At 39.5% G+C, this 27,016-nt stretch overlaps 1 protein-coding gene across 8 annotated transcripts in view; it reads right to left on the minus strand.

The window, feature by feature from the left end:
• RIMS1 (regulating synaptic membrane exocytosis 1) overlaps nucleotides 1-27,016 on the minus strand; it is a 717,876-nt gene that overhangs the window by 161,639 nt on the left and 529,221 nt on the right. For 6 of the 8 annotated variants that reach the window (XM_019520475.1, XM_019520477.1, XM_019520476.1 and 3 more), the window contains 2 exons: nucleotides 12,365-12,477; nucleotides 3,917-4,083 (listed from right to left, as the gene is read on the minus strand). The exons of 1 other annotated variant lie outside the window; for it this stretch is intronic. In XM_019520475.1, coding sequence (XP_019376020.1) covers nucleotides 3,917-4,083; nucleotides 12,365-12,477 — 280 coding nt within the window. Of the gene's footprint in view, nucleotides 1-3,916; nucleotides 4,084-12,364; nucleotides 12,478-15,126; nucleotides 15,794-27,016 lie in introns of those variants that run through there. One more of the 8 variants, XM_019520482.1, reaches the window with a different exon arrangement.

Below are 27,016 nucleotides of genomic sequence, written 5' to 3' on the forward strand. Positions count from 1 at the left end.
AGGGCGGCTAGGGTCTGGAACCAACTTCCAAGGGAGGTGGTGCAGGCTCCTACCCTGGGGGTTTTTAAGAAGAGGTTAGATGAATACCTTGCTGGGGTCATTTGACTCCAGTACTCTTTCCTGCCATGGCAGGGGGTTGGACTAGATGATCTTCTCAGGTCCCTTCCAACCCTAGAAACTATGAAACCTCTCCTGAGACAGGTTTTACCAGTTGTCACAAGTCCTGGAAGCCTGACTAAAGCAAGTCAGAGTTGGGGGAGGGGTGTACACATTGGGGGGCTTTTTCTGCCCAAGACCAGGAGCCCCCTCCCCCCACCACATGAACAACCCCTTCCCCAGCAAAGCAACCACTCACCCCTTCCCAAGCCGAACTTACTTCCTCAGATCCCAGCACTGGCAAATGTGATAAAACTACTGCTGGGAGCAGCTTGCAGGAAGTGGGGTTTGAGAGACTGAGATGGCTGGCTGGTCTGCAAGGGGGAATACTGCAAGCCAGCTAGCCTTCTATCTAGGGGTGGTGCAAGAAGTCCAGGGGCTAAAAACAGCCCAGTACCGGTGGGGGGGGAGTAGAAATAACACAGCCCCAGGGCTGGACCAATGATTAGGCTTTTCAAGCCCCAGGGTTGCGCTGGGAACTGTACAGAAGTTCATTTGGATCCTGAACTTCAATTCAGTCAGACCTGATCTGATTTAGATGACCTCTGAGAGAGTTAAACTAGATTAATAGATTCATAGATATTAGGGTCGGAAGGGACCTCAGCAGATCACTGAGTCCCACCCCCTGCCTCAGGCAGGAAAGAGCGCTAGGGTCAGATGACCCCAGACAGGTGCTTTTCCAGTCTCCTTTTAAAGACCCCCAAGGTAGGGAAGAGCACCAACTCCCTTGGAAGCCCATTCCAAATTCTCGCAAACCTTACCGTGAAGAAGTTTTTCCTGATGACTAACCTGAATCTGGAAACTGCCAGTTTGTGGCTGTTATTTCTAATTACTCCAAAGGGTGCCCCGGTAAACAGAGCATCTCCTATCTCTTGCTGTCCCCCCTGATGACTTTGTAGACAGACATATTGGGGAGGACACATGCATTTTTAGATCGATCTAACCTTCCTGTACTTCTGTATAGTTCACACTTAGATAGACTTAACTAGGGATCTAAGTACGAGGTCCGCACCTGGACGAACTAAATTAGATCGGTGGCCATTTTTTTACATGATGTAATCTCCTTCTAACCTCCCTGAATGTCTGTACCTACCCACAGTGTAATAGGAACAACATTTATATTAAATTATGGTTAAAAAGAGCAATCCAGAATGTTTAAGGATACATAAATATCATACATACTTAAATATAAGACACCAAGAAATAATGGGTGAGTACACTGATTTTATGGTAAACTATGTAGATAAATCTGGAAATGTTTATTATATTTTATTTTGCAAAACTAAATGCATCTACAAAAATACTTTGGGTTCTGGAGTATATTTACCTAGGATCAGAATCAGACAATGTATGCATTCTGCAGGGGGGGTTTTTCTTTATGCCAAGTCAACAAAGCCTTTCACTTTATCAGCTCTTTGAAGGGTTTCCATCTTTATGTTCATTTCAACCATAAAATTTCTTTCTAAACTAACTGTAAAATGTCAGTATCCTTAGGCCCTAGCATGAGTGAATTTTTCCTGTGAACGTAATAAGCAGTTACATCTAGAGATCTCTTCATTTGCTAATAGATGCTGTCTAAGTTTTCACCTATTAAAAATATAGCTTAGTGCCTTATTGAAAAGTCACTGGGGCAACTAAATCCAAATGTTATGAAAGTGTTTAACAATAAAGCTATCAACCATAGATACTGCTATAGTAAGGAGGGCTGCAGCTTAGTTTTTTGGTTTGGATGGCACATCAGATGTGACAATTTTAGAATTGTTTGTAGGATTTGCTTGTGTATTATCATAAGACCTCTTAATAAGGTTGTACAACCCCTTAGAAACAACATATAGCCAATCATGATGTAAATGTAAAATTAGTAAGAAAAAATACAACCTTATAAAAGCTTAAGTGTCACACTTGGAAGGAGTCCACTGCCTTGGTCCAAATGTCACCTAGACCTTTCCAGGTATTGTATGTCTTTATATTTATGCTACCTCAAGTGAATGCTAGTTAATGTGCCTAAGAAACTTTACGGGCAAAGCCAATAGCCACCTACGGATTTTCAGGAGCCTAAGGAGTTAGTTGGGAATTTTGTGGATCAAGTTTCTGGACTTAGGTACTTAAATTCCTCCTAAGATTTTTGTGGATCTGAGCATCAGTCTCTCAGTCTATCCTTCTGAAGCAGTTCAGCTTTGTATAAATCAAACTTGGCCAGAGAAAGACTGAATATATTCTACAGTATTTATACTTAACTTGAGGCGTAAACTCAAGTTCTTCCTCTGCCACAAAGCAGAAACAGGATTTCCCAGACCCCAGCTGATGGAAATATTGACTCTTACAAAGCTTGAGTTTCTCTCATTCCACCTTGGACACCTGAAACCCTTCGTGACAAATCTGGGTCAAAATGTTTATGTGACAAATTTTATTTTGATGAATCTGTACTTTCCAACAGAAAAAAAAAGGCAAAATCAGTTGTAATGGAGGGAACTTGGCAACTAGAAAGCAACATTTTGCCAGGATCAAAGCCCCTCAGGGCAACAAAAACTGAAGAATTAGGCCCCCATCCAAAATATCACTTAAGCATGTGAGTAGTATCATTTAAATTTTTTCCTAGATTATGACTTTACATTATCACTCTCAAATATAATTTTACCTAGTTGAAATAAAATATTTCTAATATATTCAAAATAGGATGATCTTTCTTTCCACAATAAATTTAACTCACCCAGCTGATGTAAAAGCCCAGTTTTAAGTTCCGCTGAAGTAACTGACTATTGTGAAAACAGGACCAGAACAGCAGTCTACACCTAATTTCCAGCGCTATTGGTGAGCATGGGTAGCATCAAGTTGTGATATTAAGTGATAAGTTTCTAGTCTTTGATCATACTGACAGTTGTTTATGGAAATGATAAGTTTAAAAGCTCTTAATTTAGCTACTCTTCTAAGACACCCACTTGGAAAAGCAGCTGTTGTTAGAGTTCAGACCCAAGGGGGATGTAGTGACAGATTACAGGCCCATTTTGGCACTCATTGACACCCCTGGGAGTTGCTTCATTGCCTTTAATGAAGTATGATAGAACCATCTGTACACCTAAACACCACTGCCATTGAAAGTAAATTACTGTCAAGGAAGATAGAGATATCTGGGCTACAAATAACAGAAATTAAATTGCTCTTGAAGCAATGGTGTATTTAAAAATCAATATGTTTTATAATTGTTTCACACACATAAAAGGAACTGTATATTAAACTGCATTTTGTGCAAAGGCCAAGTTGGTTCGCTAAAGTTTAAGGTACTTTCAACTGCCTAGATGAAATTAAATTATTTATATACACATAAAACAAGAGTAGATCTTATATTAGGAAAATAAGACAAACTCAGAAGATTTCAGTGCTTGGGTACCTGCTGCAAAGTTTTACTTTCATTATATTTTTCACAGTGATTCATTGCAAGGATTGACATGATACTGAGGTTCCTACAAGTTTGTACTGGTACAGACATTTGATGTTGCCCAGCCTACAAGGTTTGTGTTTACCTGTTTAAATAACTAAATGCTATGGTGCAAAACATCTTCATTTTATAGAAAACTATGAATGAAACTTTCCGTGTGTGTGTGTGTGTGTGTGTGTGTCTGAGAGTGTATAGATAAATATTGTAAGTATTTACACTGGTACAGTCAGCAAATTTCAGTTATTTCTAGTTGTATTTTTATTTTGTGTTTCATTTATACAAATAAGAGGATAGGATATATTTAAATTAACATTGTAAACTCACCTGATTCTGCCCCTTGGGCGCTCAGATTGCTCTGACATAAAGCTTGTGCTGCTGAGGCGTGAGGCACTGCTGGTACGGGAAATGGCTGACACATCACTGACATCACTATCTGATGATTTGGCAGAGACGTTATCACAACTTCTGTACTGATCTGTTTGTATATTATACTAAAGATTAAAAAAAGAAAGCATAAGGATTCTTATCGAATAATAATGTGCACCAAGTCAACAAATCTTTGATTGTGATAATTCTTGTGAACTCCTACACTATCCAGAAAAGTAGCAATATTCTTAGGAAACTGCATATTGTTAAAATAATATCAAGGAACATGAAAATACTAGAGTTTATTTCAAGTACCTCTATAATATTTGGTGCTGACAGGAAAAACTAATGGGATGCATGGAACTTTAGAATTTTAATGTATTTGCTACTGTGTGCACGAAACTGTGATTTTTATATAAATAAAATATTTTATTTACTTCTAGACATTTCTGAGGGTCTGTTGCACAAGTAAGAGGATAGGATACATTTAAATTCGCACTGAAAACTCACCTGATAAAATATTTTATCACACTAAATAAAATGTTATTACAATAAACAAATATGTTATTACAATATTTTTATTAAAATAAAAATATTTTTATTTACTTCTAGACATTTCTGTGGTTTGTGTGAACCTATTTGGAGCCTTTGTGAAGCTTCTGTATTTTTTAAAGTTTAGTACATAGGGACATAACAAAAGAGGACCGTGGCCAGACAAATCTATCCTTGCTAGTAATTATTAAGTGGCAAATGACTTGAAATTTGAATCCTAGACCATACCATGACAAACTGTAATTTAATATAAAGAAATCCAACAACTAACTACTGTAACTTAAATTTAAAAAAATTAAGTTATTTTGCAGTCCAGTTAACCTTTCCTATTTGATTAGTGTAAGAAGATACAGGGAAGAAAGAAAACAGATCATCTAAAATAATTCTGAAGAAACTGTAAAGGAATAATAACAGAAGTTGAAGCCTCATTTATGTTCTGATTCTGAGGTTCTCTGTTATTCCATTTAATTTCTGTTAAAAAAATCACCCTCTTTTGTCATCTTGTGTTATGGGAAACTACTGAAGAGATTTCAATCCATCAAATCCCTTTTTGCCATTCTGGAGTTCCTATTTTGCAAAAGGAAGGTTTATTTCCCTGCCCCACCCCCACCTTTTTTATAAACTACAACAGGACCTTTCACAAGTTTTTATTTAAGTTTGTAAATCCAACCTGTTGGGATCAGATCACTTTAAATTTGTGATAGAAAATCACCTTGCATTTATTTATGAGTTGATTCATTTTTGCCAGTCAGCATCAACAGGTACTTCCTAGTTCCTGTATTTAGATAGTACGCAATGATAGTAAGTTATGATTGGTACCTCTCTATCAGGGTTGTCATTGGCTCATACACCAATTACAGTTTCTGCTCTGTACTTGTAAGGAAGGAGAAAGAGGAACTGGAGATACTATATAAAATACCAAAATATGGGAAATAATTTTCCCCTCATCTGTGCTAACCACACAACCTCTGCTGGCAGGAAATGTACAGAAAAAGATATAATGGTTGGTTCCCTGTTATTTCCTTGATAGAAGGAAGTTTATTAAATGATATTTGACTCATCCTTAAATACTTTATAATGCTTTCTCATAATTAAACTATGCAATTATTCCAGTAACCATCAGGGTGAGTTCAATTCACCAATATACTGGGTGGTGCAACTCCTTAAGTTAACAGAAGTTGCAGGTCTTCACTACCTTTCAAGATCAATCCTTATGTACTAAAATCCTTATTCTCTTGATGTAATTTCTGAAGGATGTGATTTAATTGCTGCCAGTGCATGTGAATTTCTTTCACTAGTTCCATGTAAAGTTCTGAGGTTGCCATTCCCAGTAAGCTCTGATTATGTGTTAGTGGCCATATCTACATGAGACGCTGACTCTGCAGTTGTTAATGCACAGTCATTTAGTACTTGCATAACCAAGTACTAAATGACTGCACAGTAACTGGTGTTACTGTACAGTAGTGTCCCAGCACAGTTGCCTAGTGATGCTTACTGAGCACATACTTATGACTGCAACTGGATAAACTGTTCCATCAGCCCCTTATGACCCCTCATCCTACCTCTTATTCAAAGCAGTTTACCCAACCCAGGAGGAACACAGCTGTTCCTCTTTATTTAATCATGACTTCTCTGGAAGAGATGAAGTGGATATGAAAGTTCTGTTCGTGGTCTTTCCCAAAGTAGTTGAAGTGTGAGAGTGGATCCCTGAAACTGAAACTTTGCATTTCTGCTCAGCTGGCAGATTTGTCTCTTCTGCAGACTGATGGATGCTGGGGATATCCATTCCAGCACTAAGGAACCACCACTCACTAGTACAGTCATTTTTCTCTCTCTCTAGGCTTTGCATGCAACTGATAGTCTCTTTTTCTCCTGGTGCCCAGATAAGTGTAGCTCCTGGCCTAATCTCTCCACACCCAAAAGGTCTGAATGGGACATTTTTCATCAGGGTTCAGTACACTACTCTAACAAAAAGCTTATTAAGCAAAGGTCTTTCGCTGACAAAGTTAGCTGAAGAAACCCAAAAACTTTTTTCCGTTGCATCTCTTCCTCTTGTTTCAAGGCTAGGGACAGGAACCTGCTTGGGTCTAGATCCACAAAAGGTACTAAAAATAGCCTAATTCTCATGTTGGGCATCTAAATTCAAAATTGTGACACTTAAAATCCCTATCTCTCCTGTAAGGTATCGGAGTTCCCTAGATGCCTTAGGTCCCAGATACCTGCTGCCTTCAGGTCTGCTTCTGGCTTGTCTAATAGAGCTGAGGAGGTAAGTGCTCAACACGTGTATAGGCCTTGTTAGGATATATCAACCAATTGTCACTATGACCTGCAGGTCTTGATTTCATGAGTTTTCTCAGAGCATGCCTAAAAGATAAGTCTATACACAAGGGCAACTTCTGCCACAGAAGGATGTGCTATGCCCTTTCTTAAAAATCTCACTTGTTCTCAACCTGAAGGGAGATGAACCCACATCTCCTACCTCCTGTGTGACTGTGTATGTTACCCAATGAATGCTTAATATACTAAACATTGACTGGAACACAGATTGAAATCCAGATTTTTCCCATCAGAGAGAGAAATAATGTCACAGAGATCCACGTAATAGTTAATATTTGTATTACTGTAGCACCTAGAGGCCCCAGGCAAGGATCAAAGGGTTCCACTGTGAAACTTTCTCTTCAGAAGTCTCCCAGTCTTTGTAAGCACTACATATTTATCCTTACCCAAGAGCACATTTTTTTAAGACAGACAAAAAAAAATATAATGAGCTACTTCCTAGTTAGCAGTTTGTACCTGCGATAAATATGTAGCATTTTAGACACATTTTTATGTTTCCTTAAAAGGATATGGGATTTCTTTTTTCAACAGAAATCCAGTGGAGCTTTTTATCCCTCTAGGATTCTGATGCTCTCTCAGCTGGCTCTGAGGACTTCAGAGCTATTTTTTTAATTGATGTGATATTTTCCTATCACATATGGCCACAGAAACAAAAATACGTATTAAAGAATTATAGTTACAAAGCTTGTAACGCAGAACAATATGCACAATTACTTTTCTCTTAGACACAGGTCTAGAAAGGAGAAACTTCATATATTACTTTTTGGTGCTTTCATTCTACTGGTCATCCCATCAGGAGAAGTGTTGTTCTGGTAGCTGTTCCGATAGCAACTTTACAGTTCTACTTGTATCATTATTACTAACCAGTATGTAAAGTCTATGACCTCTTTTCTGTAACAGGATTACTTACAGCTTATTTCTGAACTACAAAGACTTTTTACAGTCTCTTGCAGTACAGCTATCCCAACTATAAACACTTCTACTACAGTTATTCTGTTTAACCTACTGCCTATGGAGTCTCTTCCTCCTCTGCATGTCAAATAAAAGGAGAAAAAGGGAATGCAATGAACAGCAGACATGCTAAAGTAAACTGAAATGATGCAGGCAAACTGAAATAATTTTCTTTGTGGATTTTGTTTCAGTTCTTTAATGACTTTTAGGGCACTCACCAAAAAAGGTAGAGACACATTCAAGTTTCTGCTCCAATGAACATTTAATATAAAACAATGAATATTTATAGGAACAGGGAATGGAGTCTAGGTCTTCCCCCCCATATATTGAATACATAAAGGATTGGTCCATTGGATGAAAGATGGCCCAGTCTTTTGAAAAACAAGACTGATCCCCATCTCAGTGTTTTGGGGGAAAAAAGGCACTAAACTGTGAGAGAGAGTTCAGGACTGTGAATCCCGAGTGACTCCCCTTAGTTCCATGTAAGGCACCTACGGGCAATTATACACTTGCTCTGGGTGCGAGGGGTGGGCTTCTAAAATTAAAGCGGATCTAAGGGCCACTCTAACGAAAGCATCTGGAGCGTCATGTGTATCAGCATCCTTGCACTGAAAACTGGCAGCAGGAGTGCTTTAACTAAAGTCTGTTGAACGAGCTTTAGTTAAAGTGCCCCGGCACCATTTTTCATTGTGGGGATGCTGATATACATGACACTGGAGTCTGCTGGAGCACGGCAATTATCACGTTCCAGCAGACTCGATTGAGTCTGCTCCAACACACTGTAATTGTAATTACAGCACGTTGGAGCAGCCTGGCTGCACATGTATAGGCACCCTAAGTCCACTAGAAGTTGAGATTTATGAAGGTAGGATTCTCTTCTCAGTCTTTCTTGTTGGCTCCCTGCTCCTGTTGTCTTCTGTGGCAACTAATGTAGGCAGCTAAATGTTTTCATGCATTACATACAAAGCCAAAGCTCCTATCTTGAGTGGAGTTCATTTCACAATGTGTCTAAAGCAACATCTGCTTCCCTTTTGTGAATGCAACTCTTTAGCCAGGTGTCATGTGACAACTTTGTGCTGGAACACAGAAGGTTACTGCTCTAACCGCTGCTTCTCCTTGAAGATTTGAATTCTAAACCAAACCTACATAGGCTGATCCTAAACTAATTCCTCTATTACACTACATTTCTCTCCAGGTCTGAAAAAGGCAAGTTGTGTAGCTTTTCTAAAGATCGTGATATAACTTTTGGTTCCAATGAAAAATGAATTTGCTTTAAAAAAATACTTTCAAAACATTCAAAGGATTAATTGAAACATTCAAAGTATTAACTGAATTAGTAGTGTACCTAAACATAAAGTGAAGCTATTTTAAGTAGCTACTATAAACTTTTCATTAGCGGCTATCTTGAGTAAACTCCTCTAAAAATGTTTTGCGTTTTGTTTGGAATCCATGAACAGCTTTAGCAATCGTCCATCTGTTCTATGTACTGTATGTATGAGAAAAAAAACATATTGAGCTCCTGAATCAAGTTGTTTTCTCACTTTCACCTCTGTAAATCTGAATTCTACTAATTCTACTATTAGAGGAGCTATGGTTCTCTTAGATACAACAAACATAAGTACATTACCATGGTTCTGGGCAAAAGAGCCTTGCTGATGCATTGGAAGAGAAGGAAGAAATGATTTATTTACTATTCCTTTTCTAGACAGTTGCTTTTTCATCAAATTAAAGAAAGATTTTCTCTGCCTTTTCTTTAACCCTTTTATGTGAATTATAGAGTTTAGTGAAGACACTAAGGATCTAAGACAGCATCCTTGTGACTGCCAAAACAATTTGAAATTCAGAATCAGTCACAGCAAACTGAGGATAGATATTTGCATTCACAGTTTGATAACTGAGAAATAACCTGGTAGTGATGCGAATGACTACATGCTGATTAACATTCAGTATGTATAAGATATAACCATATGGTGACTGTGAAAGAGAAACTAAGAACCCAAGTGGAGGGCAGAGGTATTAGGACCCCGGGCAAACACAAAATTGGAGGCGCCCTCCTGCCAGGGGAGCTGGGCTGCAGTGTCACTTCAACAAATTGTCTTTTCCAGTGAAAATGAGCCCAAGTCAAATGTCTAGATCTTCTCTTTGCTGCATGATATGGCATTCTTTAAAACAGTCTGAGAAAAAGGCTAAGTATGACTTTCTCCTATTTGAATTAACACTAGCTGGCCTTAAGTTAAGCTCTATTATATCCACTGATATGAAGTGGATATAATACTTTTCATTACATCTGCAATTAAAATTGTCTAGCTGACAACTTCTTGTTCATCTCATAACAACTGCTGGGAGGGAGAGGCTGTAGCAAGAGTAGTTAATCTGATTTCTGCATCAATTCAGTATATCAAATTATATCAGTTTAAGATAATTTCCTCACTGAAGATTGTGTACAAGGTTAAAATGATGGGAATGTAACTTCCTTGTAGGGCTTAAGCATTCATAATGGGATGTATTACACTCAACTGTCTGTAAAATAATTACCTTTATAGGTTAAAAATGATTATTTTACCAGAACAAAAACATAATAGTGATGAGGGCTAAATATAACTGAAGTGAAAAACAAACAAACAATGGGTCACAATGAAAAATGTCATTTCACATATCTCATTTGAGTGTATAATATGATCATCAGCTTGAATGTTATGGCAGTTATTAACAAAATGGAAAATTTATTAGCTATTAAAGGTGGTTTGGATCTCAACTTCAATTTGATATTCATTCTATGTTCAACGGTATTCTCTTGAAAAGCACTTTTTTGTAAAGATGCTGAATATCAGAATAGTAACCCCATTTTTTCTACAGGCAGATGCAATACTATTTTGAAGACGTGATCATTTAAATTACAAAATGCTTCTGCAGTAACACAGCTGCATTACAATTCTTTTACTTCAGTATCTAAATGCTTAGGTTCAATTATGATCTCAGTTCTATATATAATACTAGAAAATCCTACACATTTGAATGGCTGGTCAAAAATGTAACCAGAACATCCCCATCAAGTGTTTTACTGTATATTAGAAATATATGCGTCATGCTTGTCTGCATGGAAGCATTCTGCAAACTGAGTGTTGTTGAAGCTACATCCCAGGTTTAAAAGGGAAATTTCTCATAATAAACTTCTCTCTAATTATGCTAAGACCTAGACCAATTTTCTTAAGACCTAAAATTAGTTCCCAAAGTTATATTTATCAACTAGTGAGTGGTCTAATTTTCAAAATGTTGAGCCTCCAGGAGCTCCCATTAACTTTAATTAGATGTTGCTGGGTTATCAGCAAGTTTGGAAAATAGCCTGTTGAGACATTTATCTTGAAAGGATGAAGATCTGGCAGTCAGATGTCTATGCCTGTGTAGTACATAGTTATAGCATATCAGTGTTCCCAAATCTCTTGATTCTACCTAAGGCCCCAATTAACTTAATGAGATTGAAACTCTGTACTTCCAATGCTGTTATTTTTGTTTTTTAAAAATAAGCATCTAGCCCACATAGTTTTGGAGAAAATCTTGAAAATGTGAACCCCAAAGGCTCAACAGCTGGAAAACAAATAAAAAGAATCTAAAATATATTTTTCTTTAAAATTTCAGTAATTCGAGGGCCTTATTTGTGATTTTTGAATGCTGGAAGCTGCTTTTTTGTTTTTAGAATACCCTTAGAAGTACTGATTGTGTACTTTCACCTTCATGCTGCCATCCTGTGGTGGCTGAAAGTAAATATGCTATTGTTATGCAATGTTCTCAATGCCAGTGAATGAACAAAGTAGTTGGAATGCTTCTAGCATAGCAGCAGGGAAGTTGGCTTTGCCTTTGTCTTCTATTTATAATAGACACAATGCTCTATCTCTAAAAAAGGAAACATAAAAGCTCTCTCTAAGCACTCTCCCCCAGGACCTCCAGAAACATTCTTTTTGCCTCAGTGCTTCACAAGGCCAAATGCTTTAAACAATTATGTGCATATGGTACAGCTCCATCTTCTCTATGGTAGGCTTGTAAAAGGCATAACAGAACTCTACAAGTCATTTTCTGCATTCTGCCTAAAGGCCTGTTCAAATGGGTATGGTATCTCATAGCATTGTAAGGAAAAAATGTTGTATACTACCTTTATAAATGTAACAATTGTGTATTCTTTCACATAAACTTCATCAAGTGAAAAATGTACAGTTCTATTTGGACAGAAGATCAAAATTCAAACCAAATGATATTTGCTTTATAGTGAGAAGCTAAAATCCCTTTGTATATTTTCAAAAAGGAGAGTATGTCTATGGCAATACAAGCAGAAATGTTAGACTATGCATACATTTGCAAAAAGAGTTTTGAATAGTGCATATTCATTTTTAGTTTACTCCAAAAAGTAAAGTGGAATGTACTTGCAGATTCTTGGTCAAAATGAAGTAGTTCAAAGATACTTCCATCAAACTGTATAAACATTATGTTCTTGAGTCTTACACAATATTTTAAGTAACCCTGTTACTCTTTCACCTTTCAAACAAAATAGTGTTGTAATGCTACAATCTTTACCTTAGTATATTGCTCACGCTCATGTTCTTGACTAGAACCAGACCCTGTTGTCTGATTATAACGGTGCACTTTCATTTTCATCTGTCTTGTTCGCTCCTCCACTACTAAGCTTGCTGTAAAAACACATAATGGAAGCCTGTTAAAAGTGGTGAAAAAGTGTTAAAGAAATAAATGGTTTAGCATCAATTTTTCATTTTATGTCTACCTCAACAAAACAAAGAAATATACAAACAGTACAACAAGCAGGGTGTAAACACAGAACAGAGGCACACTGATGTTAAAACAACTACTCGAGGTGCCTGGAATCTTCAAGGGAAAATGGACAGATATCCCAATTGCCCACAGACTATCAGGCTAGTGCAGTGGATATGAAAACAGCAAAAGACTAAAAGCTGTTAAGCTAATCTAGACACTCATTAAACCAGGTTAACACCACTTCCACTTGCTATACTGCCATATTTTCATTCTGCAGGTCAGATCTGGAAGTGCATTTTCTAGACTGTAAGGCTGCAAAAAGACATGAACCCCCCCCCCCAAAACAAAACAAAGCAAAACAAAACAAAACAAAAAAACACCCCAAAAAACAAGAAACCACGCTTTACTGGAAGAGGCAGTGTGTTAGTTCAACCCAGCTCCACAGTGTCTATATAGATAAAAGTACCGAAAAAGCCTCCACTGAAGCACCAATCTGTACAGATACTGGGTGAGCCAGGTCAAACTAACAAGATGCCTCTTCTGGGCATGAGCTGCGTTTGGCATAGAGGTGTGCCAAGTTTAAAGTAAAGCGCAGTTTTTTGGAGGTTTATTACATATCTGTAAGCAGCCTAAAAAGCTGTGTGGACAAAAGTTATACTAGAAGACTTGGGAGATCATTCTTTTTCCTTGAAAGCAATTAACACAATTAGTACCAATTACATTTGCAGCAGCAGTGTAACTTAAAAAAAAGAAAAGGACGAATTAAAAAGTCGTATATGTGGGCATGTTTGTTTGTGAGACTAGACATTTATCCCCTTGCTGATTATTCAAAGTGGTTGTTTACATATAAGGATTCTCTATTAAAAGCATAAAATAGATTAACTACTAATAGTGGCAATACATGCTTCCCATAAAGTATTAGATATTCTGCTATACTTGCTTGTATTAAGTAGCATTTTTTTGCAAATGCAATTCAAATACATTTAACTTTTGGATTTGCTACTTTATTACATGAATATAAGGGCTACAACCAGGCTCTAGTAATTTTCTACTGGCCCTATACTTAAAACAGTACACAGACAGATGTATTTGTAGCACTATGTATGTCCTTGTGGTGCTATAAAAAGTAGGTGTACAGATATGCACTGTACCTGTAGTGCTCCAAAAATGGCAAAAGCACTAAACAGAAACCTCTGTTTCTGTTTGAAACAGGAACCTCTCTGTAGTGCTATGATTTGTAGTACCACATGTAACATATGTACAGTTACATATAATACGATGGGGGTCTATAACTCCCCCAGCATCCCACAGTGCTGCTCTCTCAACCCCTTCCAACCCCCAACTCCGGGTGAAGGGGAGAGGAAGACTCCCCTTCGCCTGGAGCTGCAGACTCCCTGACAGCCCATCAGGAGCACAGCTTGCAGGACTGGAGGCTGTAGCTCTGCTCACCACATTGCCATGATGATGGCAGCATTGCCAGTGGTGGAGACCACTGCTTCCATTGTGGCAGGGTCTGAGCTGTATGTATACTTATACAAAAATACTGGCTGCCTGCCTGCCACTGACATCCCTCTCTTCCCCACTTTCTTGACTGGGAAGAGAGGGATGTCAGTCATCAGCCTCACTGTTGAGCTCCCCCAAGTATGGGGATGGCGGGGAGAGGGTGGAGAAAAGGAAAGAAGCAGTCCTCTGTTGCTCCCTCTCCCTCCTGCTGCAAAAGGCATTTTGTAACTTCAGCCAGTGGTCTGTGAATGTATAGTGCTATTTTCCTGTAGCACTTGTAGCACTACAAATGCACATTTATTGATAGCCTGAGCCTTCTATTATGATTGCCAGTTTGTACAGGCTCATAATTTTCTGAAAAAAAATCCTCCTGTTTATTTCAAATGTTCTTCTTGCTTTGTTCAGACCAAGGGTGATGTTTCATTTACGAAAATCTGAACCAAGTCTTTCCCTCTGTATCTGAGTCACAAATGGATATATTTTATGATGTAAAAATGTTAGGATTTATTCAAGGGTGTTATTTGATGTATTTCTTAAAAATGTCCAAAGTAAAAATTTTCTAGGTGGCTACTTTCAAGGTCAGTAAGAGGAAAAGATACTAGTTACAAGCAGCTCAAAATAAACATTCCAGTCTTGTGTGTGGTTTGGGTTGCTGTTTCATTTTTTACTTCTTTACATGTCTACATTTTTTTTACTTTGAAACCACGGAAGTATATAGAGAAATCAGTACAAAGATTTTATTGTACAAATACATGTCTACTGAATTTGGATCTTTAAAACATGTAAGGTAGGTGCACTGGTTGAAAAAAAATCACATATATAAATGCAGTTTTGAAAATTAGAGGGTTTTCATGTTTTTTCTCTCCTATGAAAGTTAAATATAACAAATTACATTGCCGTTTTGTTATTAGTACAAGTTTAAAAGGCTTGAAATAAAGAAATAAAGCTAAGGTTGTCAGAAGAACTATTAATCTCCCATGTTACAAAGGGCTCAAACTGGTAATTCCTACCACATAAGGCCCATTGAATATTTTGGATTGCTAGTTATTTTGTGAAATGTGTACCTTAAATCAATGGGTCCAGCTCCACCAACAGATACGCAGGCACAGCTCCAATTGACTTCAATGGAAGTTGCATGGAGTTATCTGAGGGTAAAATTGAGCACTTTAGGTGAAATTTTTAAAGATGGTCTCTTGTTTCACATCTGCAATAACTTATAGGCAGATATGAAAGGATTAAGATGTGTCACTTTCCTACCCTATTTTTAGTTGAAACTTGAATATCTTAATCCTACCGTATATGCCTGAATTAATAAACTGGAGGGAAATATGAGACCCCTTTAAAAATGTAGGCTAAGTATAGACATTCAGAAAGCCCCTGGCAGAAGAACTGTAACTACTGCACTTAAAGTGCTATACGTTATAGCAGGAATTAACTGAAAATACATTTGTTGCTCAGTGGGCGGAAGGGCGGTCAGTACTAGCCTGCACTGGGCAAGACCAGCAGGTGGGAGGCTGTCTGGCATGCCTGCCAGAGCCAACCCCAGCCCTTTGCCAGCTGGTGGCTGTCAGCAGTACCTGGGGGGGAGAGGGAGGGAAGCTTTCTGGCTGGGTCCACATGGAAAGAGGATCCCTCCCTCACTCTGCCCCAGCTTCTTAAAAGCTGCAGCCAGGAGCTGCATTGCAGGGTTGCCCAGCTGGCTTTTCACCATGCTGGAAACTGAGCCTTGGCAGGGGGTTGGGAAGGGAGCACCTCCCTGCTGTGCAGACCTGGCCCTGCCCCTGCTCAAGAGCCCAGCCAGCAATCTCGGGGGGGCAGGGGGCGAAGGGGCTTGCAGCAGCAGGGGTTCCCTTCCCCACTGATACCAGTTCCCAGTGCTGCAAAAAGCCAGCCAGGCAGTCCTGTGCTGCAGCTTCTGGATGCCATTGTCAAGAGGCTGAGGTGGGAGCCCCCTGTTGTGTGGACCCAGCTTGGCCCACCCCCTCCCCTTGACAGCCAGCTGGGGGGGGCTTATGATGGGGGGACTTCCTTCCCCACCTGCCCCACCCTCCTGACAGCTGTAGCCAGGAGCTGCAGCATGGGGCTGACTGTCTGGCTTTCTGCTGGGCCAGGAACTGAGGCCAAGGGAGAAGGGAGCTTCCTCCTACTGTGAGGGCTCCCCTCAACAGCTTGCTGGCTGGGTTCTCACAGGAGTCGGGTTGACTGGGTCCGTGTGGCAGGGGGGGCTCCCTTACCCCCATTCCCAGCCAAGAGCTGCAGTACAGGGCTGCCTGACCAGCTTTTCCCTGCACCACAAACTGGATCGGAGTGGGGGAGAGAATATGGAGCCTCTTTGCCACATGGATCCATCCCAGCCCCCCCAAAGACCAGAGCCCACAACCTTGTTGGGGATCTGCATGGAAGAAAGGTTCCATTCTGCCCCTCACCCCCGCCACAGTTCCTGGTGCCACGAAAAGGGGTACAGCCAGGAGCTGCACTTCCTGGCTGAAAGTGGGGGAATAGAGCATCTGTGTGGCACAGACCCGGCCTGGCACTCACCAAAACCTGATCCTGCAAACCTGGGGGAGGGATCTCTGCAAATAAGAAGCTCCATTCCTCCCTTTTCCCAGCCCCCACTGGCTGCACCAAGAGCAGACAAAGCCTTTTCTGTCTCCTCTGTGACAACCTGGGGGCAGGCCTGGCGTCATGCTCAGCCAGAGCAGATGAGCACTGGCTGAGGCTAGCACACCACCCAGTGAGTGGCTCCTAGGCAGAATGTGACCTAGACTGAAGCACAGCAGATGTGGTACAGACATTCAAAAAAGCACTCTGACCTAAAGCACTTTAGTCTAGTACAATACCCACTGACGGTTAAGATAGAGTGGGAGACACCATTTTTAACGTGCTTTAATGCCACGAATGTCTTTTCTATTACTGCTTTAAAGTGTTTTCTGTGCACTTAGCACATGTTAAGTGTAACATCTGTCCCTAGCCTTAGACTATAAGGGTATTGTGTGTAAATATATATATATTTTGTTTTCTTAATTTTAGATCCTTAAAGCTATAGGTTTTATTAATGTATTTCAATTGGTAAAGAGTTGCTATTACATGAGAAAGTATTGCAATGAATAGGTACAAATTAATATGGTCGGGATGGGCTGTCTTATTTAATCTTTAATCAATATTCCTTGAGGTTTGTGTGCTTTACTACACAAACATAGCATCTCAGTAAAATGAGAACTAGTTGTGAGAATTGTAAATTGATTTAAAATTCTCTCATGCTGTTTTTGCATAATTTAAGAAAAAGGTCTTTATTCATTGATTAGTTATGAATATATTTCTAACATGCAATGTGCAAAATGCATGTCTCCCACAGAAAATACAACTGTGATCTTTTGTAACTTGTTTGCCATAAATAAGTGAATGAATTTGTCATGTACTTACTGAATGTTCAGGGAAGAGATTTAGTCAGGTGAACAAAAAGCATTTAGGTATATATATAAATTTATATGTTAATTTACAAGAAGCTAAAATAATCTAAAGTGAAAGTAAAGCTACATTAACAGAAGTTGCAAAAATAGCACCTAACATGAAGATGCAACATTGTTACTTGACTAAATAAATACTCTTAAAAGTGCTGTTGGGCAACTCAGACTTCGTATGAACACTTCTGAAAGTTATAACTACCACTGAGTGAAATATGGCATAAGCCCTGATGGAATTTCAAAATATTTAAAGAGGTCTTTTATTTTTAAGAGCGATCTGGAGAACTATGTAAATGCAACAGTTCACATATTTAGTAACAGAGGCCATGGATGGACATAAAAAAACCCAAAACAGTGCTTTACCAGAAGAGGAAGCGTGTTAGTTTGATCCAGCTCCCCAGTGTTTGTATAGATTGGGCACTTCAGCGGGGTTTTTTGGTGCTTTTATCTAATAGCTGATTCAATCAGCTATTAGATAAAAGGGACAAAAACCTCCCTTAAGTGCCCAAACTACAGAGATGTTGGGCAAGCCTGGTCAAATTAACAATATACCTCTTCTGGGCACACGCAGATGAAAGTAAAGCACTGGGGGTTTTTTCCATGTGTGTAAGCAGCTAAAGTCACAGACCTCTAACCTCTCCAGCTGCACTAGCTACCCAAAATTAGAAATGATACTCCAACCTAAACGATGAAATTCTGCTAATTTAGGCAGGAAGTACTGATATGCAATATATAATGTGCAGGAAAGGGGACTTCACAACGTTAAGGGGCTATTCCTGCAAGGTCTTCATGTCTAGGCCCAGAGTTTTTATTTTAAGAGGTTCCAGACTTCTCCTAAGTAAACAATATGATTACATAGCAATGATTAACATTAATGATCAGGGCATGCAAAAGAACAGAGACAGATGTGTACAAATTTGTAAAATGTTAGCTCTTACTTTAATCAACATTATGTATAAAGGGGAAAATCTTAGTTTCCAATCTGCCAGGAATTAGCTACATTCAGTGAGGGGCTGAATGATCTCACACCATACCACCACAGGACGAAGCTCTGTTTTCTTAGCTAAACCCCACTATTTGGTTCATTATTCAAACTGCTAAGTCCCAACTCCTTCTTGTTGTGAGTAGGACTTCAGAGGACAGTGTTCAGTTTGCAAGGACTGAAATCTTCTTAGCTCACAGGCTAAAAACGTGTACCAGTTCCTCCTGGGTCCTGTGCTCAGGTTCAGTCTAACAGGTGGCCTCTTAGAGCCTCTGCATGTTGGATATCAACTACACTTCATGACACTATGTATTGCCAGGGGTCTAGATATATTATAGAGAAGCATCTATCAGATGTTGAAACTAAAACTCAGTATCTATACTTGTCCTCCAAGAGTAGTAAAATTGGTGTGAGTATGTAAAATAATAGAACATAGTAGGGATGCACATAGTGGAAGAATATGCAATAATAATCATTTGAAAGACTGAAGAGTCTCTTGTGTTATTGTGACAAAACAAGCACTAAAATTAAACATAGTTCTTAATGTAGAATGTTGCCACAAGTAAAATATGCACCATTAATTATTTAATGGCATATACCACACATGAAGCTTGTAAATATGTAAAAATAAAAATAATAAATTTCAAACTCACAAAGGGCCAGATTCTTTCCCAGTACAAAATAGGAGGAGGAGATGCATCAGGGAATCAGTTAGTGCTCTCTGACTGTCAATCTGTAGCCCAGCCCTAGAGAAAATTACAAAAGGCCAGCAGCTCCTGTAACTCAATACAGCTGCCTATAATCCCTCAGGCAGCCATAAGCCAATAAAGAATTTGAGAGGATAGAACCTGACTCTCTCTACATCTCAATGCTGGTGTCAGGCTTGTGGGTTTTATACTAGCTGAGAATTACACACAGCTGGATAGGTGTGGTCAGGTTTCACCTAATTTCTGCTGTTCAATTGGCATGGAAGTCAGAATCAGAGTTAAAAATCCAAAACCTTAGAAGTGTTATTTTCATAATTATTTGCAGAATAATAGGAGTGTGACCAATAAAACATAGTGTTGTACACAGAACTCATCACATGAATGTGATTTGTTCTTTACAGATCATATAATGAGTAGATGGTAAAAATACAGGTACTCCTCACTTAACATCATCGTGGTTAATGTTGTTTCATTATTACATTCGGTATACATTTTTGGCTGGTGCCTGATAGTAGGTAACTACTGTGACGTAATTTGATTCACTTAACACCATTTTGCTTAAAGTCACATTTTTCAAGAATGTAACTATGATATTTAGTGAGGAGTAGCTGTACAGCCAATGCAATATACCTAGACTTTAGTTGAGAGTCGGATATAACAACGCACTACATCTTACTCTAAAAAATTCAGATTGGATCATAGGAGCCACACAGATTAAAAATTATGAGGCCTATAAATAAAGGCAGTAACAATAATCATCTGTGTCATAAACACTCGGGTTGTGTCTGGTTCATTTAATAACGCTATTAATGAACTGGAATAAGGATGTAAACTCCATATTATTTAAATTTTCAGATTTTGTTAAGTTGGAATGTATTGTAAATAACATTGCTGACATAAATGATACAAAGGGCTAATAACAGTGTCAGGAAATAATAAAGCAAATTGAAAAAAAGTGTAACGGTATTTAAGTTGGAGTTTGAAATGACACATGTACCATGTAAACAAATGAGATTTTGATTTGTAAATACAGAAGTGTTGATTTGTAAATACAGAAGTACTGACCAAGGAAGCAACATAGTTCTTCTGCGTTAGAAACTTGTGAGACAGCACCTAGAGTACCAGACACATCTCTGAGAACCTTAATACAAGGAATGTATTGACAAAGAAAACATATTGCAAGAAGAGTCAAAGCTGATTTATGATCTAGATAGAAAGGCTTGCAATGTATAAGTATTTGATAGGCGTATATATACATCAAGAGATAAAAAGAATTATTTAAAATTAGTCTGTGGGATTATGTAATGAAATATATCTGAGAAAAAATGGGTTGTATACCAGGAATCATGAAAGGCACACTGAATTGTCAAGTAAACTCCCAGGTAATAGAAAGATCTTCCTAGTGTGGAGCACATTTGAGCCTAGCCTCAGCTAAATAAAGAATATACTACAGGTAGCAATAATAGGAGATGGCAGAGGAGATTCTGCAGTTTCTTCTCTGTCTCTAGTTTATGATGTTCCAACCTATACTTCCCTATTTAGACTTCTTTCATAAATACTGCAAATGCTCATAATCAGCAAAGACAGACTACACTATACAGACTTTGGCAGATTTTGAATCTTGACAATAAGCAACATGAAGAAAAAACACAAACATTCACTGAAAGAAGGATGAGCAGTAAATTATTATAACAATGACTGCAGTACATGGGATACTGCTATTTCAGGATGGGGTTAGTGGTTATTTTTGGTCTATTATGAGATTCCAAGAAAACAACATTCCAAGGGCTGCTCATCACTATATAAACTAAACACATAATAATAGTGAACATGTCACTATTTCTGTAGCGGAGGCTGAAAGCCATCCAACATACAGCACAACAATAGGAAAAGACATCAAGGAAAAACCTTCCAGTTAAAAGAAAGGTCATAAAACATTAATATCCATTAATAAGAAACTAATATCTTAAGTTTTAACATACAAAATATGTTGAGAACCATATGACACTCAATTTATCTAACTTCAAGGGGATCAATGTATTCAATGACCCCAGAGTCAATTTATTCCAAATTTTATGTTGCTAAAAAAGGTTCCAAAAAGAGGTTGGGGAATTGTCTGAGCTGTGACAAACCTGCCTTACAGTGGCAGATTTAGGAAGTTCAAACTATTTGGCTGATTAAAGGGAAGGCAAAGATGTGAGTTGATTCATGATCTACAGTTAACTACACATGGGCAGAAGATTTTAGTTAGTAGAGGATTCTTCAATACAGCAGGCAAAGGAATAATGAGATCCAATGCCTGGAAAATGAAGCTAGATAAATTCAGGTAAGAGATGAAGTGCACAGTTTTCACAGTCAGGCAATTAACCATTGGAACAACTTACCAAGAGATGTGGAAGATTCTCCATTGTTGAAGTCTTTAATCAAAAGAGGATGTCTTTCTAAAAATATCCACTAACTTGATCACAAGATATAGACTTTATGCAGGAACCACTGAATTAAATTATCTGGCCTCTTATACAGGAGCTCTAATCTGATGTTCATTCAGAACCCTTCTAGCCTTAAAAATCTGTGAATCTACAAATAAAGTTCAGGCCATTTCCTGTCACTGGGGAATCTGCAACAAGCAAGCACAAGACTAATGGAGTAGCTCACCTACTCCTTCTGACCTAGATGTGAAGGAAGTATAGCTATACTGTATGCTTTGGCAACCCCTATTTTGGCTTTCAGTCTGTTAGGCCAACAGTTGGGTTGGCATAGACTAAATCATGGATAGGAGAAATTAGCTCCACAATTTAGGGAGTGGTAGGCCTTACTGGGAGCTATGACATAGTCCTGTTTGATTTTAACTGAGGGGGGAGGGAAGTTAAAATCACCTTAGCCACACAGGGAACCAGTTGCAAAATAAATTAGGATATGAATTTAAACTGCAATAAAACTCCATAGAAACTTCCTGTATGATCACCCAAATTTGGTACTGAGGAGCTTTTTGTGATTTAGCCAAATTCACTGTCAAAGTGGACCATTAAAGATCTTCTGAGTGCAAATTAAGTGTGTCCACATGGGGGATTTTTCCAAAATAGCTACAACTACTCTGATTTATATTACCTGAAGACCAGCCTTTAGTGACTTAAGAGTCTAATTCTCCTTTCCAATAATGACATAGGCCCTGGGGAGCCTAAACCTAAACTGAAAATCATGTTTACCATTCATGGCCATGTTAAAACTATTTTAATCTGTACAACAGTAATGTGATCTATTTTGATCCAGGTATAGTTTTCAATTTTTGGAAGGTGGAGCAGGGTGGAGCGTAGGGAAGGAATGAAGGCCTGTCACTGTCAGTATATAAAAAGCACCATATTCATACTAAAAGATTAAGTAATCAGAATATGCTCATTTAATTTTTAGAGAGTAAAATCAATGGAAGATTATTCAGTAGAATTTAGCAACACCCAGGAGTCTGAGTAGTTTGAAGTATGTTTTAAATCACCACTATAGTTAAATGGTTTTAAGTCTCTGGTGAAAACCTGTTACATAATGTAATCTCTGTTAATAGCACAATGTATTTTGTAGTAATGTGACACAATATTTGATATAAAAAATGCAATACCGTTACTCAATCTTCTGTTGGCCAGACACTGTTGAAATAAGAAAATAATGGAGTTTCTTATTAACTGGTTGGAAAAAAATGACCATTGGCCACTAGATGTCTCATTTCCTCAACACAACTACACATTGTTTTATTTATCTGAGAAAAAGAGATTCATCTTCAAGAAGTCAGTTAAATTATGGTACTTTGTTCTAGGAATTAATGACTTTTAACAACCCTTGCAATGACAGGACACTGACCACCACTGCCTGCCTTCCCCGCCCCCTGCTTTGCCTGTGGAAGGTTTGGATGATATGCCTTGTAGTTGTGCAACAGGGCTGACTGTGTAGTTTTAGTAATAGGTTAGATAGGGATTTTTATGGAACAGTTTAGATAGGGATGATCCTGTCTCAGGCAGGGGGTTGGACTAGATGACCTCTGGAGGTATCTGGAGGCCTGATTTTCTATGTTTCTATGACTGCTCTAGCATGTGAAAAGCATCACTGCTGCCCACAGTCATATTTTTGTAAGTTCTGTGGCATTGTAACAATAATACCATTCCTTTCTTGATTATGTGATACATTTCTAATAGCTCTAGATTTCTTCCCGAGGTGCAGGTGATGCTGGATTTCTAGTGACAGTCAGTGGATGGTACTGCTGGCTGCCTGAGCAGCAGCTATTGATCTGGCAGCCATTAGCAGAAACCATCCACCACTCCCTTCTTTGTGCATACTGTGCAACAATGGGAGCAACAGACTTTGAAGATGGGCAGGGCTGCAAGGAGGTGCCTCCATGGCAGAAGACAGCGGAGGTTAAGTCTACTATTGGGCAGATTAGGAAAGGAACAAAAGGTGAGCAATGGAAAACAGAAGCCAGGAAATGATAACAGAAGCATGTGCACCAAGTCTTTCCGCTCTGCAGGAACCCTGCTGCGTCATTTCCTGACTGATGCTGAGTTTTGTTTGGAGGGAGGGTGGGAAAAAACAGTATCTTGGACATGGGAGAGATGAAAAGGGCTGTGCGAGGGCCAGGAGCAATGTCCTTGGAGAAGGAACTAAGAAGGACCAATATCCCAGGAGGGGGAAGAAGCAAATGGGGCATTAACACCAGGATGAGAACTGAACAGGGACAGTGCCAAGCAAAAGGGGGGAGGGGGCAGGGAGACAGAGGTGCAGCAGGAGACAGCACCCACTAACAGCACTTCTAGGAGTAGAGAACAGAGAAGGGAGATGAGACTAGTGTTTTGTATCATGGAAAGGTGTTGAAGTGTCTCAGGCTCCTGGCAGATGTAATTAATGCAAATTTAAGATGCAATTAATCTGGTAATCACATTTTAAATTGTAACCCTTCCAGATATTCAGGAAAATAATGGTACCACAAAAAGGGAAACCCGCCATAAAAATATTACACAAAAATACATAATATTTTTGTGGTTAGTTTCCAGCACACTTTAAATTGAACATGTGGCAGTGTTAGGACCACACCCGGGCCTCCAACTGGCCCTGGTGCAGTTCCCACCAGCCAACAATCAGCTCACTATCTGCTGGATCTGGGACCACACCAGGGCTCCAACTTGTCCTGGTGCAGTCGCTGCCAGTCAGCAATCAGCTGATTGTCAGCTGCATCAGAATTACACGAGATCTGGAACCAGCCTCAGTGTGGTCCCTGCTGTTCTAATGATCAGCTGACTGTTGCCTGAATGGGGAATACATTAGGGCTTGAATCCACCCTGGTGTGGTCCCCCTTTGGAGATCGCACCAGACACAGTTAGAGCCTCTATGCAGTCCCAGATCCAGCTGACAATCAGCCGATTATTGGGCTCCCAGCTTTCAACTTGCTGGTGAAAGGGAAGCCTGGGATCATAATCAAACCCTACTTGCAAGTACAGAGGGAGCCTGGGAGCATAATCAAGCTCATGATCCCAGGTTCCCCCTGCATTCGTAAGTAGGGTGCGATTGTGACCTGATCCTCAATCCTAAAACCATGTGTCCTGCAGTGCATATGTGGCATGGCAAGAGGAGCAAAGGATCAGAGCCCATTGCACCTTTAAAGGAACATCTGTTAGCAGCCTCACTGATCAGCCAGAAACAGATGGTAAAAAGGCCTCTAAATTTCATTTTGAAAAAATTAAGTTTGAATTTCCTGATATGCACATAGAAAAGTAGTGTGTGTCTTGTGACTTTAAAAATCAGAAGCCATCCAAAATGAGTATTGGAAAAACTCTAATGATTTTCAAAATCACCATGGGATTCATGCTTTTTGAACAAGCAATTCTGAAACAACACTTTTGCTTTTAATGTATAAACCCTAACATACTTTCTTTCTACATAAGGGGTATTTCAGAAAGTACAAATAAGAAACTGATAGAGACAGTTCAGTACCTCTAAAATCAATGGAGTGATGCAAATACTAAACATAGAACTGGAGGAAAGAGTCAGTTGTCATTACTTTCAAATGTTTCCAATGCAATCTACCACAGAGGAATATGTATTTAAAAGAAAACTGTGGTATACTTTCATCAATTAGTTCACTAACATTAACTATGATCCAAATAGCATTTTGGGCTAGGGACAGACATTCAAAAAGACTGAGCCTGAATTGAATCAATTTTTGCAAGTTAGTCTCACCTGCCTAGTCTAAATCAGTTTATAATTGCACAGACATCCCCTCTGGACTGAAAAAATGCAGGCACATGCCTGCAGTGGCTCATGCTAGAAGCTGGGGGGCACTAGAGCAGTCTTCCCCTTCCTTTCCCTTCCCTTCTCTTCCACAGTGCTAAGCTGAGGTGGGGTGTGGCCAGGCCCTAGCAGGATACTCTGATTAGGGAGGGGTTCTCCCCCTCCCTCCCCCCAGCTGGTCAGCAAGGGAGCCAGCAGGGATTTACACAGTGTATATCATCCCCATCAGCACAACAAAAGGATCTCTCATTTGTTCAATCTTTCTTAAACAATTTTTTCCAAGGAAGGAACAAAGGGACATTACCAGCTACTTGCTGATTAGCTCCAAAGAATCCGAAGCCATTGTCCTTTGTCCCGTCTCCCAAAGTACAGACATAGCCAGCATGTGGTATGCTAGCTAATGCTGAGAGGTGTCTGTGTAAGGCAGAGGAAAGGGGAGAATCCCTGCTTGAGCAGGGAGAGGGTTGGCAGGAGGAAGCCAGGTAGATGCCCTGTACCTACAGTCTCTGCTGGAGATGTAGCCAAGGAGCAGAGGGGAAGGGCCAGACCTGCTGGGCTGGAGCAGAGAGGAGAGCCTTGCCCAGCAAAGCATCTGGGATTCTGGGGGACTCTGGTTTAACTTAAACCAGCAATGGATCTAGGACAGACATTGCATGAACTGGTTTGAGCCAAATCAGTTAAGTCTGATACTACATTCAGCCAAGTTTATTTCAAACTGGTTTCAGCCATTTTCAAACCAGTTTATGTGCACTGAACATCAGTTCTGTTACAGGTTTAAACCAGTTTCTGATCACTTAAACTGGTTTATGTTTAATGTCTGTCCCTAGCCTTACTGTGTAAGTAGTCCTAAGGAAGTTGTGCTATGGTTCGTCCCAGAAAGACATAATTGGGACTCTTCCCATGATTGAAATTATACCTGCACTTCATACTTTGTTGGATCTGGGCCTTATAGCATGTTTGATTTGTATTGTACATAAGATTGGCTGTTCTTTTATCTTTATATCTAGGTATATTATAGCATTTAGTGTAGCTGGGACTACTGGTGACAGTCAAGTGATCTTCATGTTACCTTTACAACTTCAGAGTTGTAGGGCTGCTAGCAACCAAAGCCACATCAGTATATCTTCCTCAAACAATATGCCCTCCTCTTCTGTTAGCAAATTGCTTTATTCTGTGTGCAAAGCCCCATGGACCAGAGCCATTCATCAAGAGAGAGATTAATTTCCTGCAGTGCCCCAAATCTGGTGCCCCTGTTCTTTTTAAACAGGTGTTTATACACGTGCTCCAGGATTGGGGGGGAGTTGTGGGGGGAGGGAGGAGGTGCTTTAATTAGAGCAGCTCCAAGAGTTTCATAGTTTCTAGGGTCGGAAGAGACCTGAGCAGATCATTTAGTCCGACCCCCTGCCATGGCAGGAAGAGCACTGGGGTCAAATGACCCCAATAAGGTGGTCATCCAACCTCCTCTTAAAAACCCCCAGGGTGGGAGCCTGCACCACCTCACATGGAAGCTGGTTCCAGACCCTAGCCGCCCTGA

The sequence above is a fragment of the Gavialis gangeticus genome, unplaced genomic scaffold (assembly GCF_001723915.1).
Source record: "Gavialis gangeticus isolate Ggan-Ray unplaced genomic scaffold, GavGan_comp1, whole genome shotgun sequence".
Lineage (NCBI taxonomy): Eukaryota > Metazoa > Chordata > Crocodylia > Gavialidae > Gavialis > Gavialis gangeticus.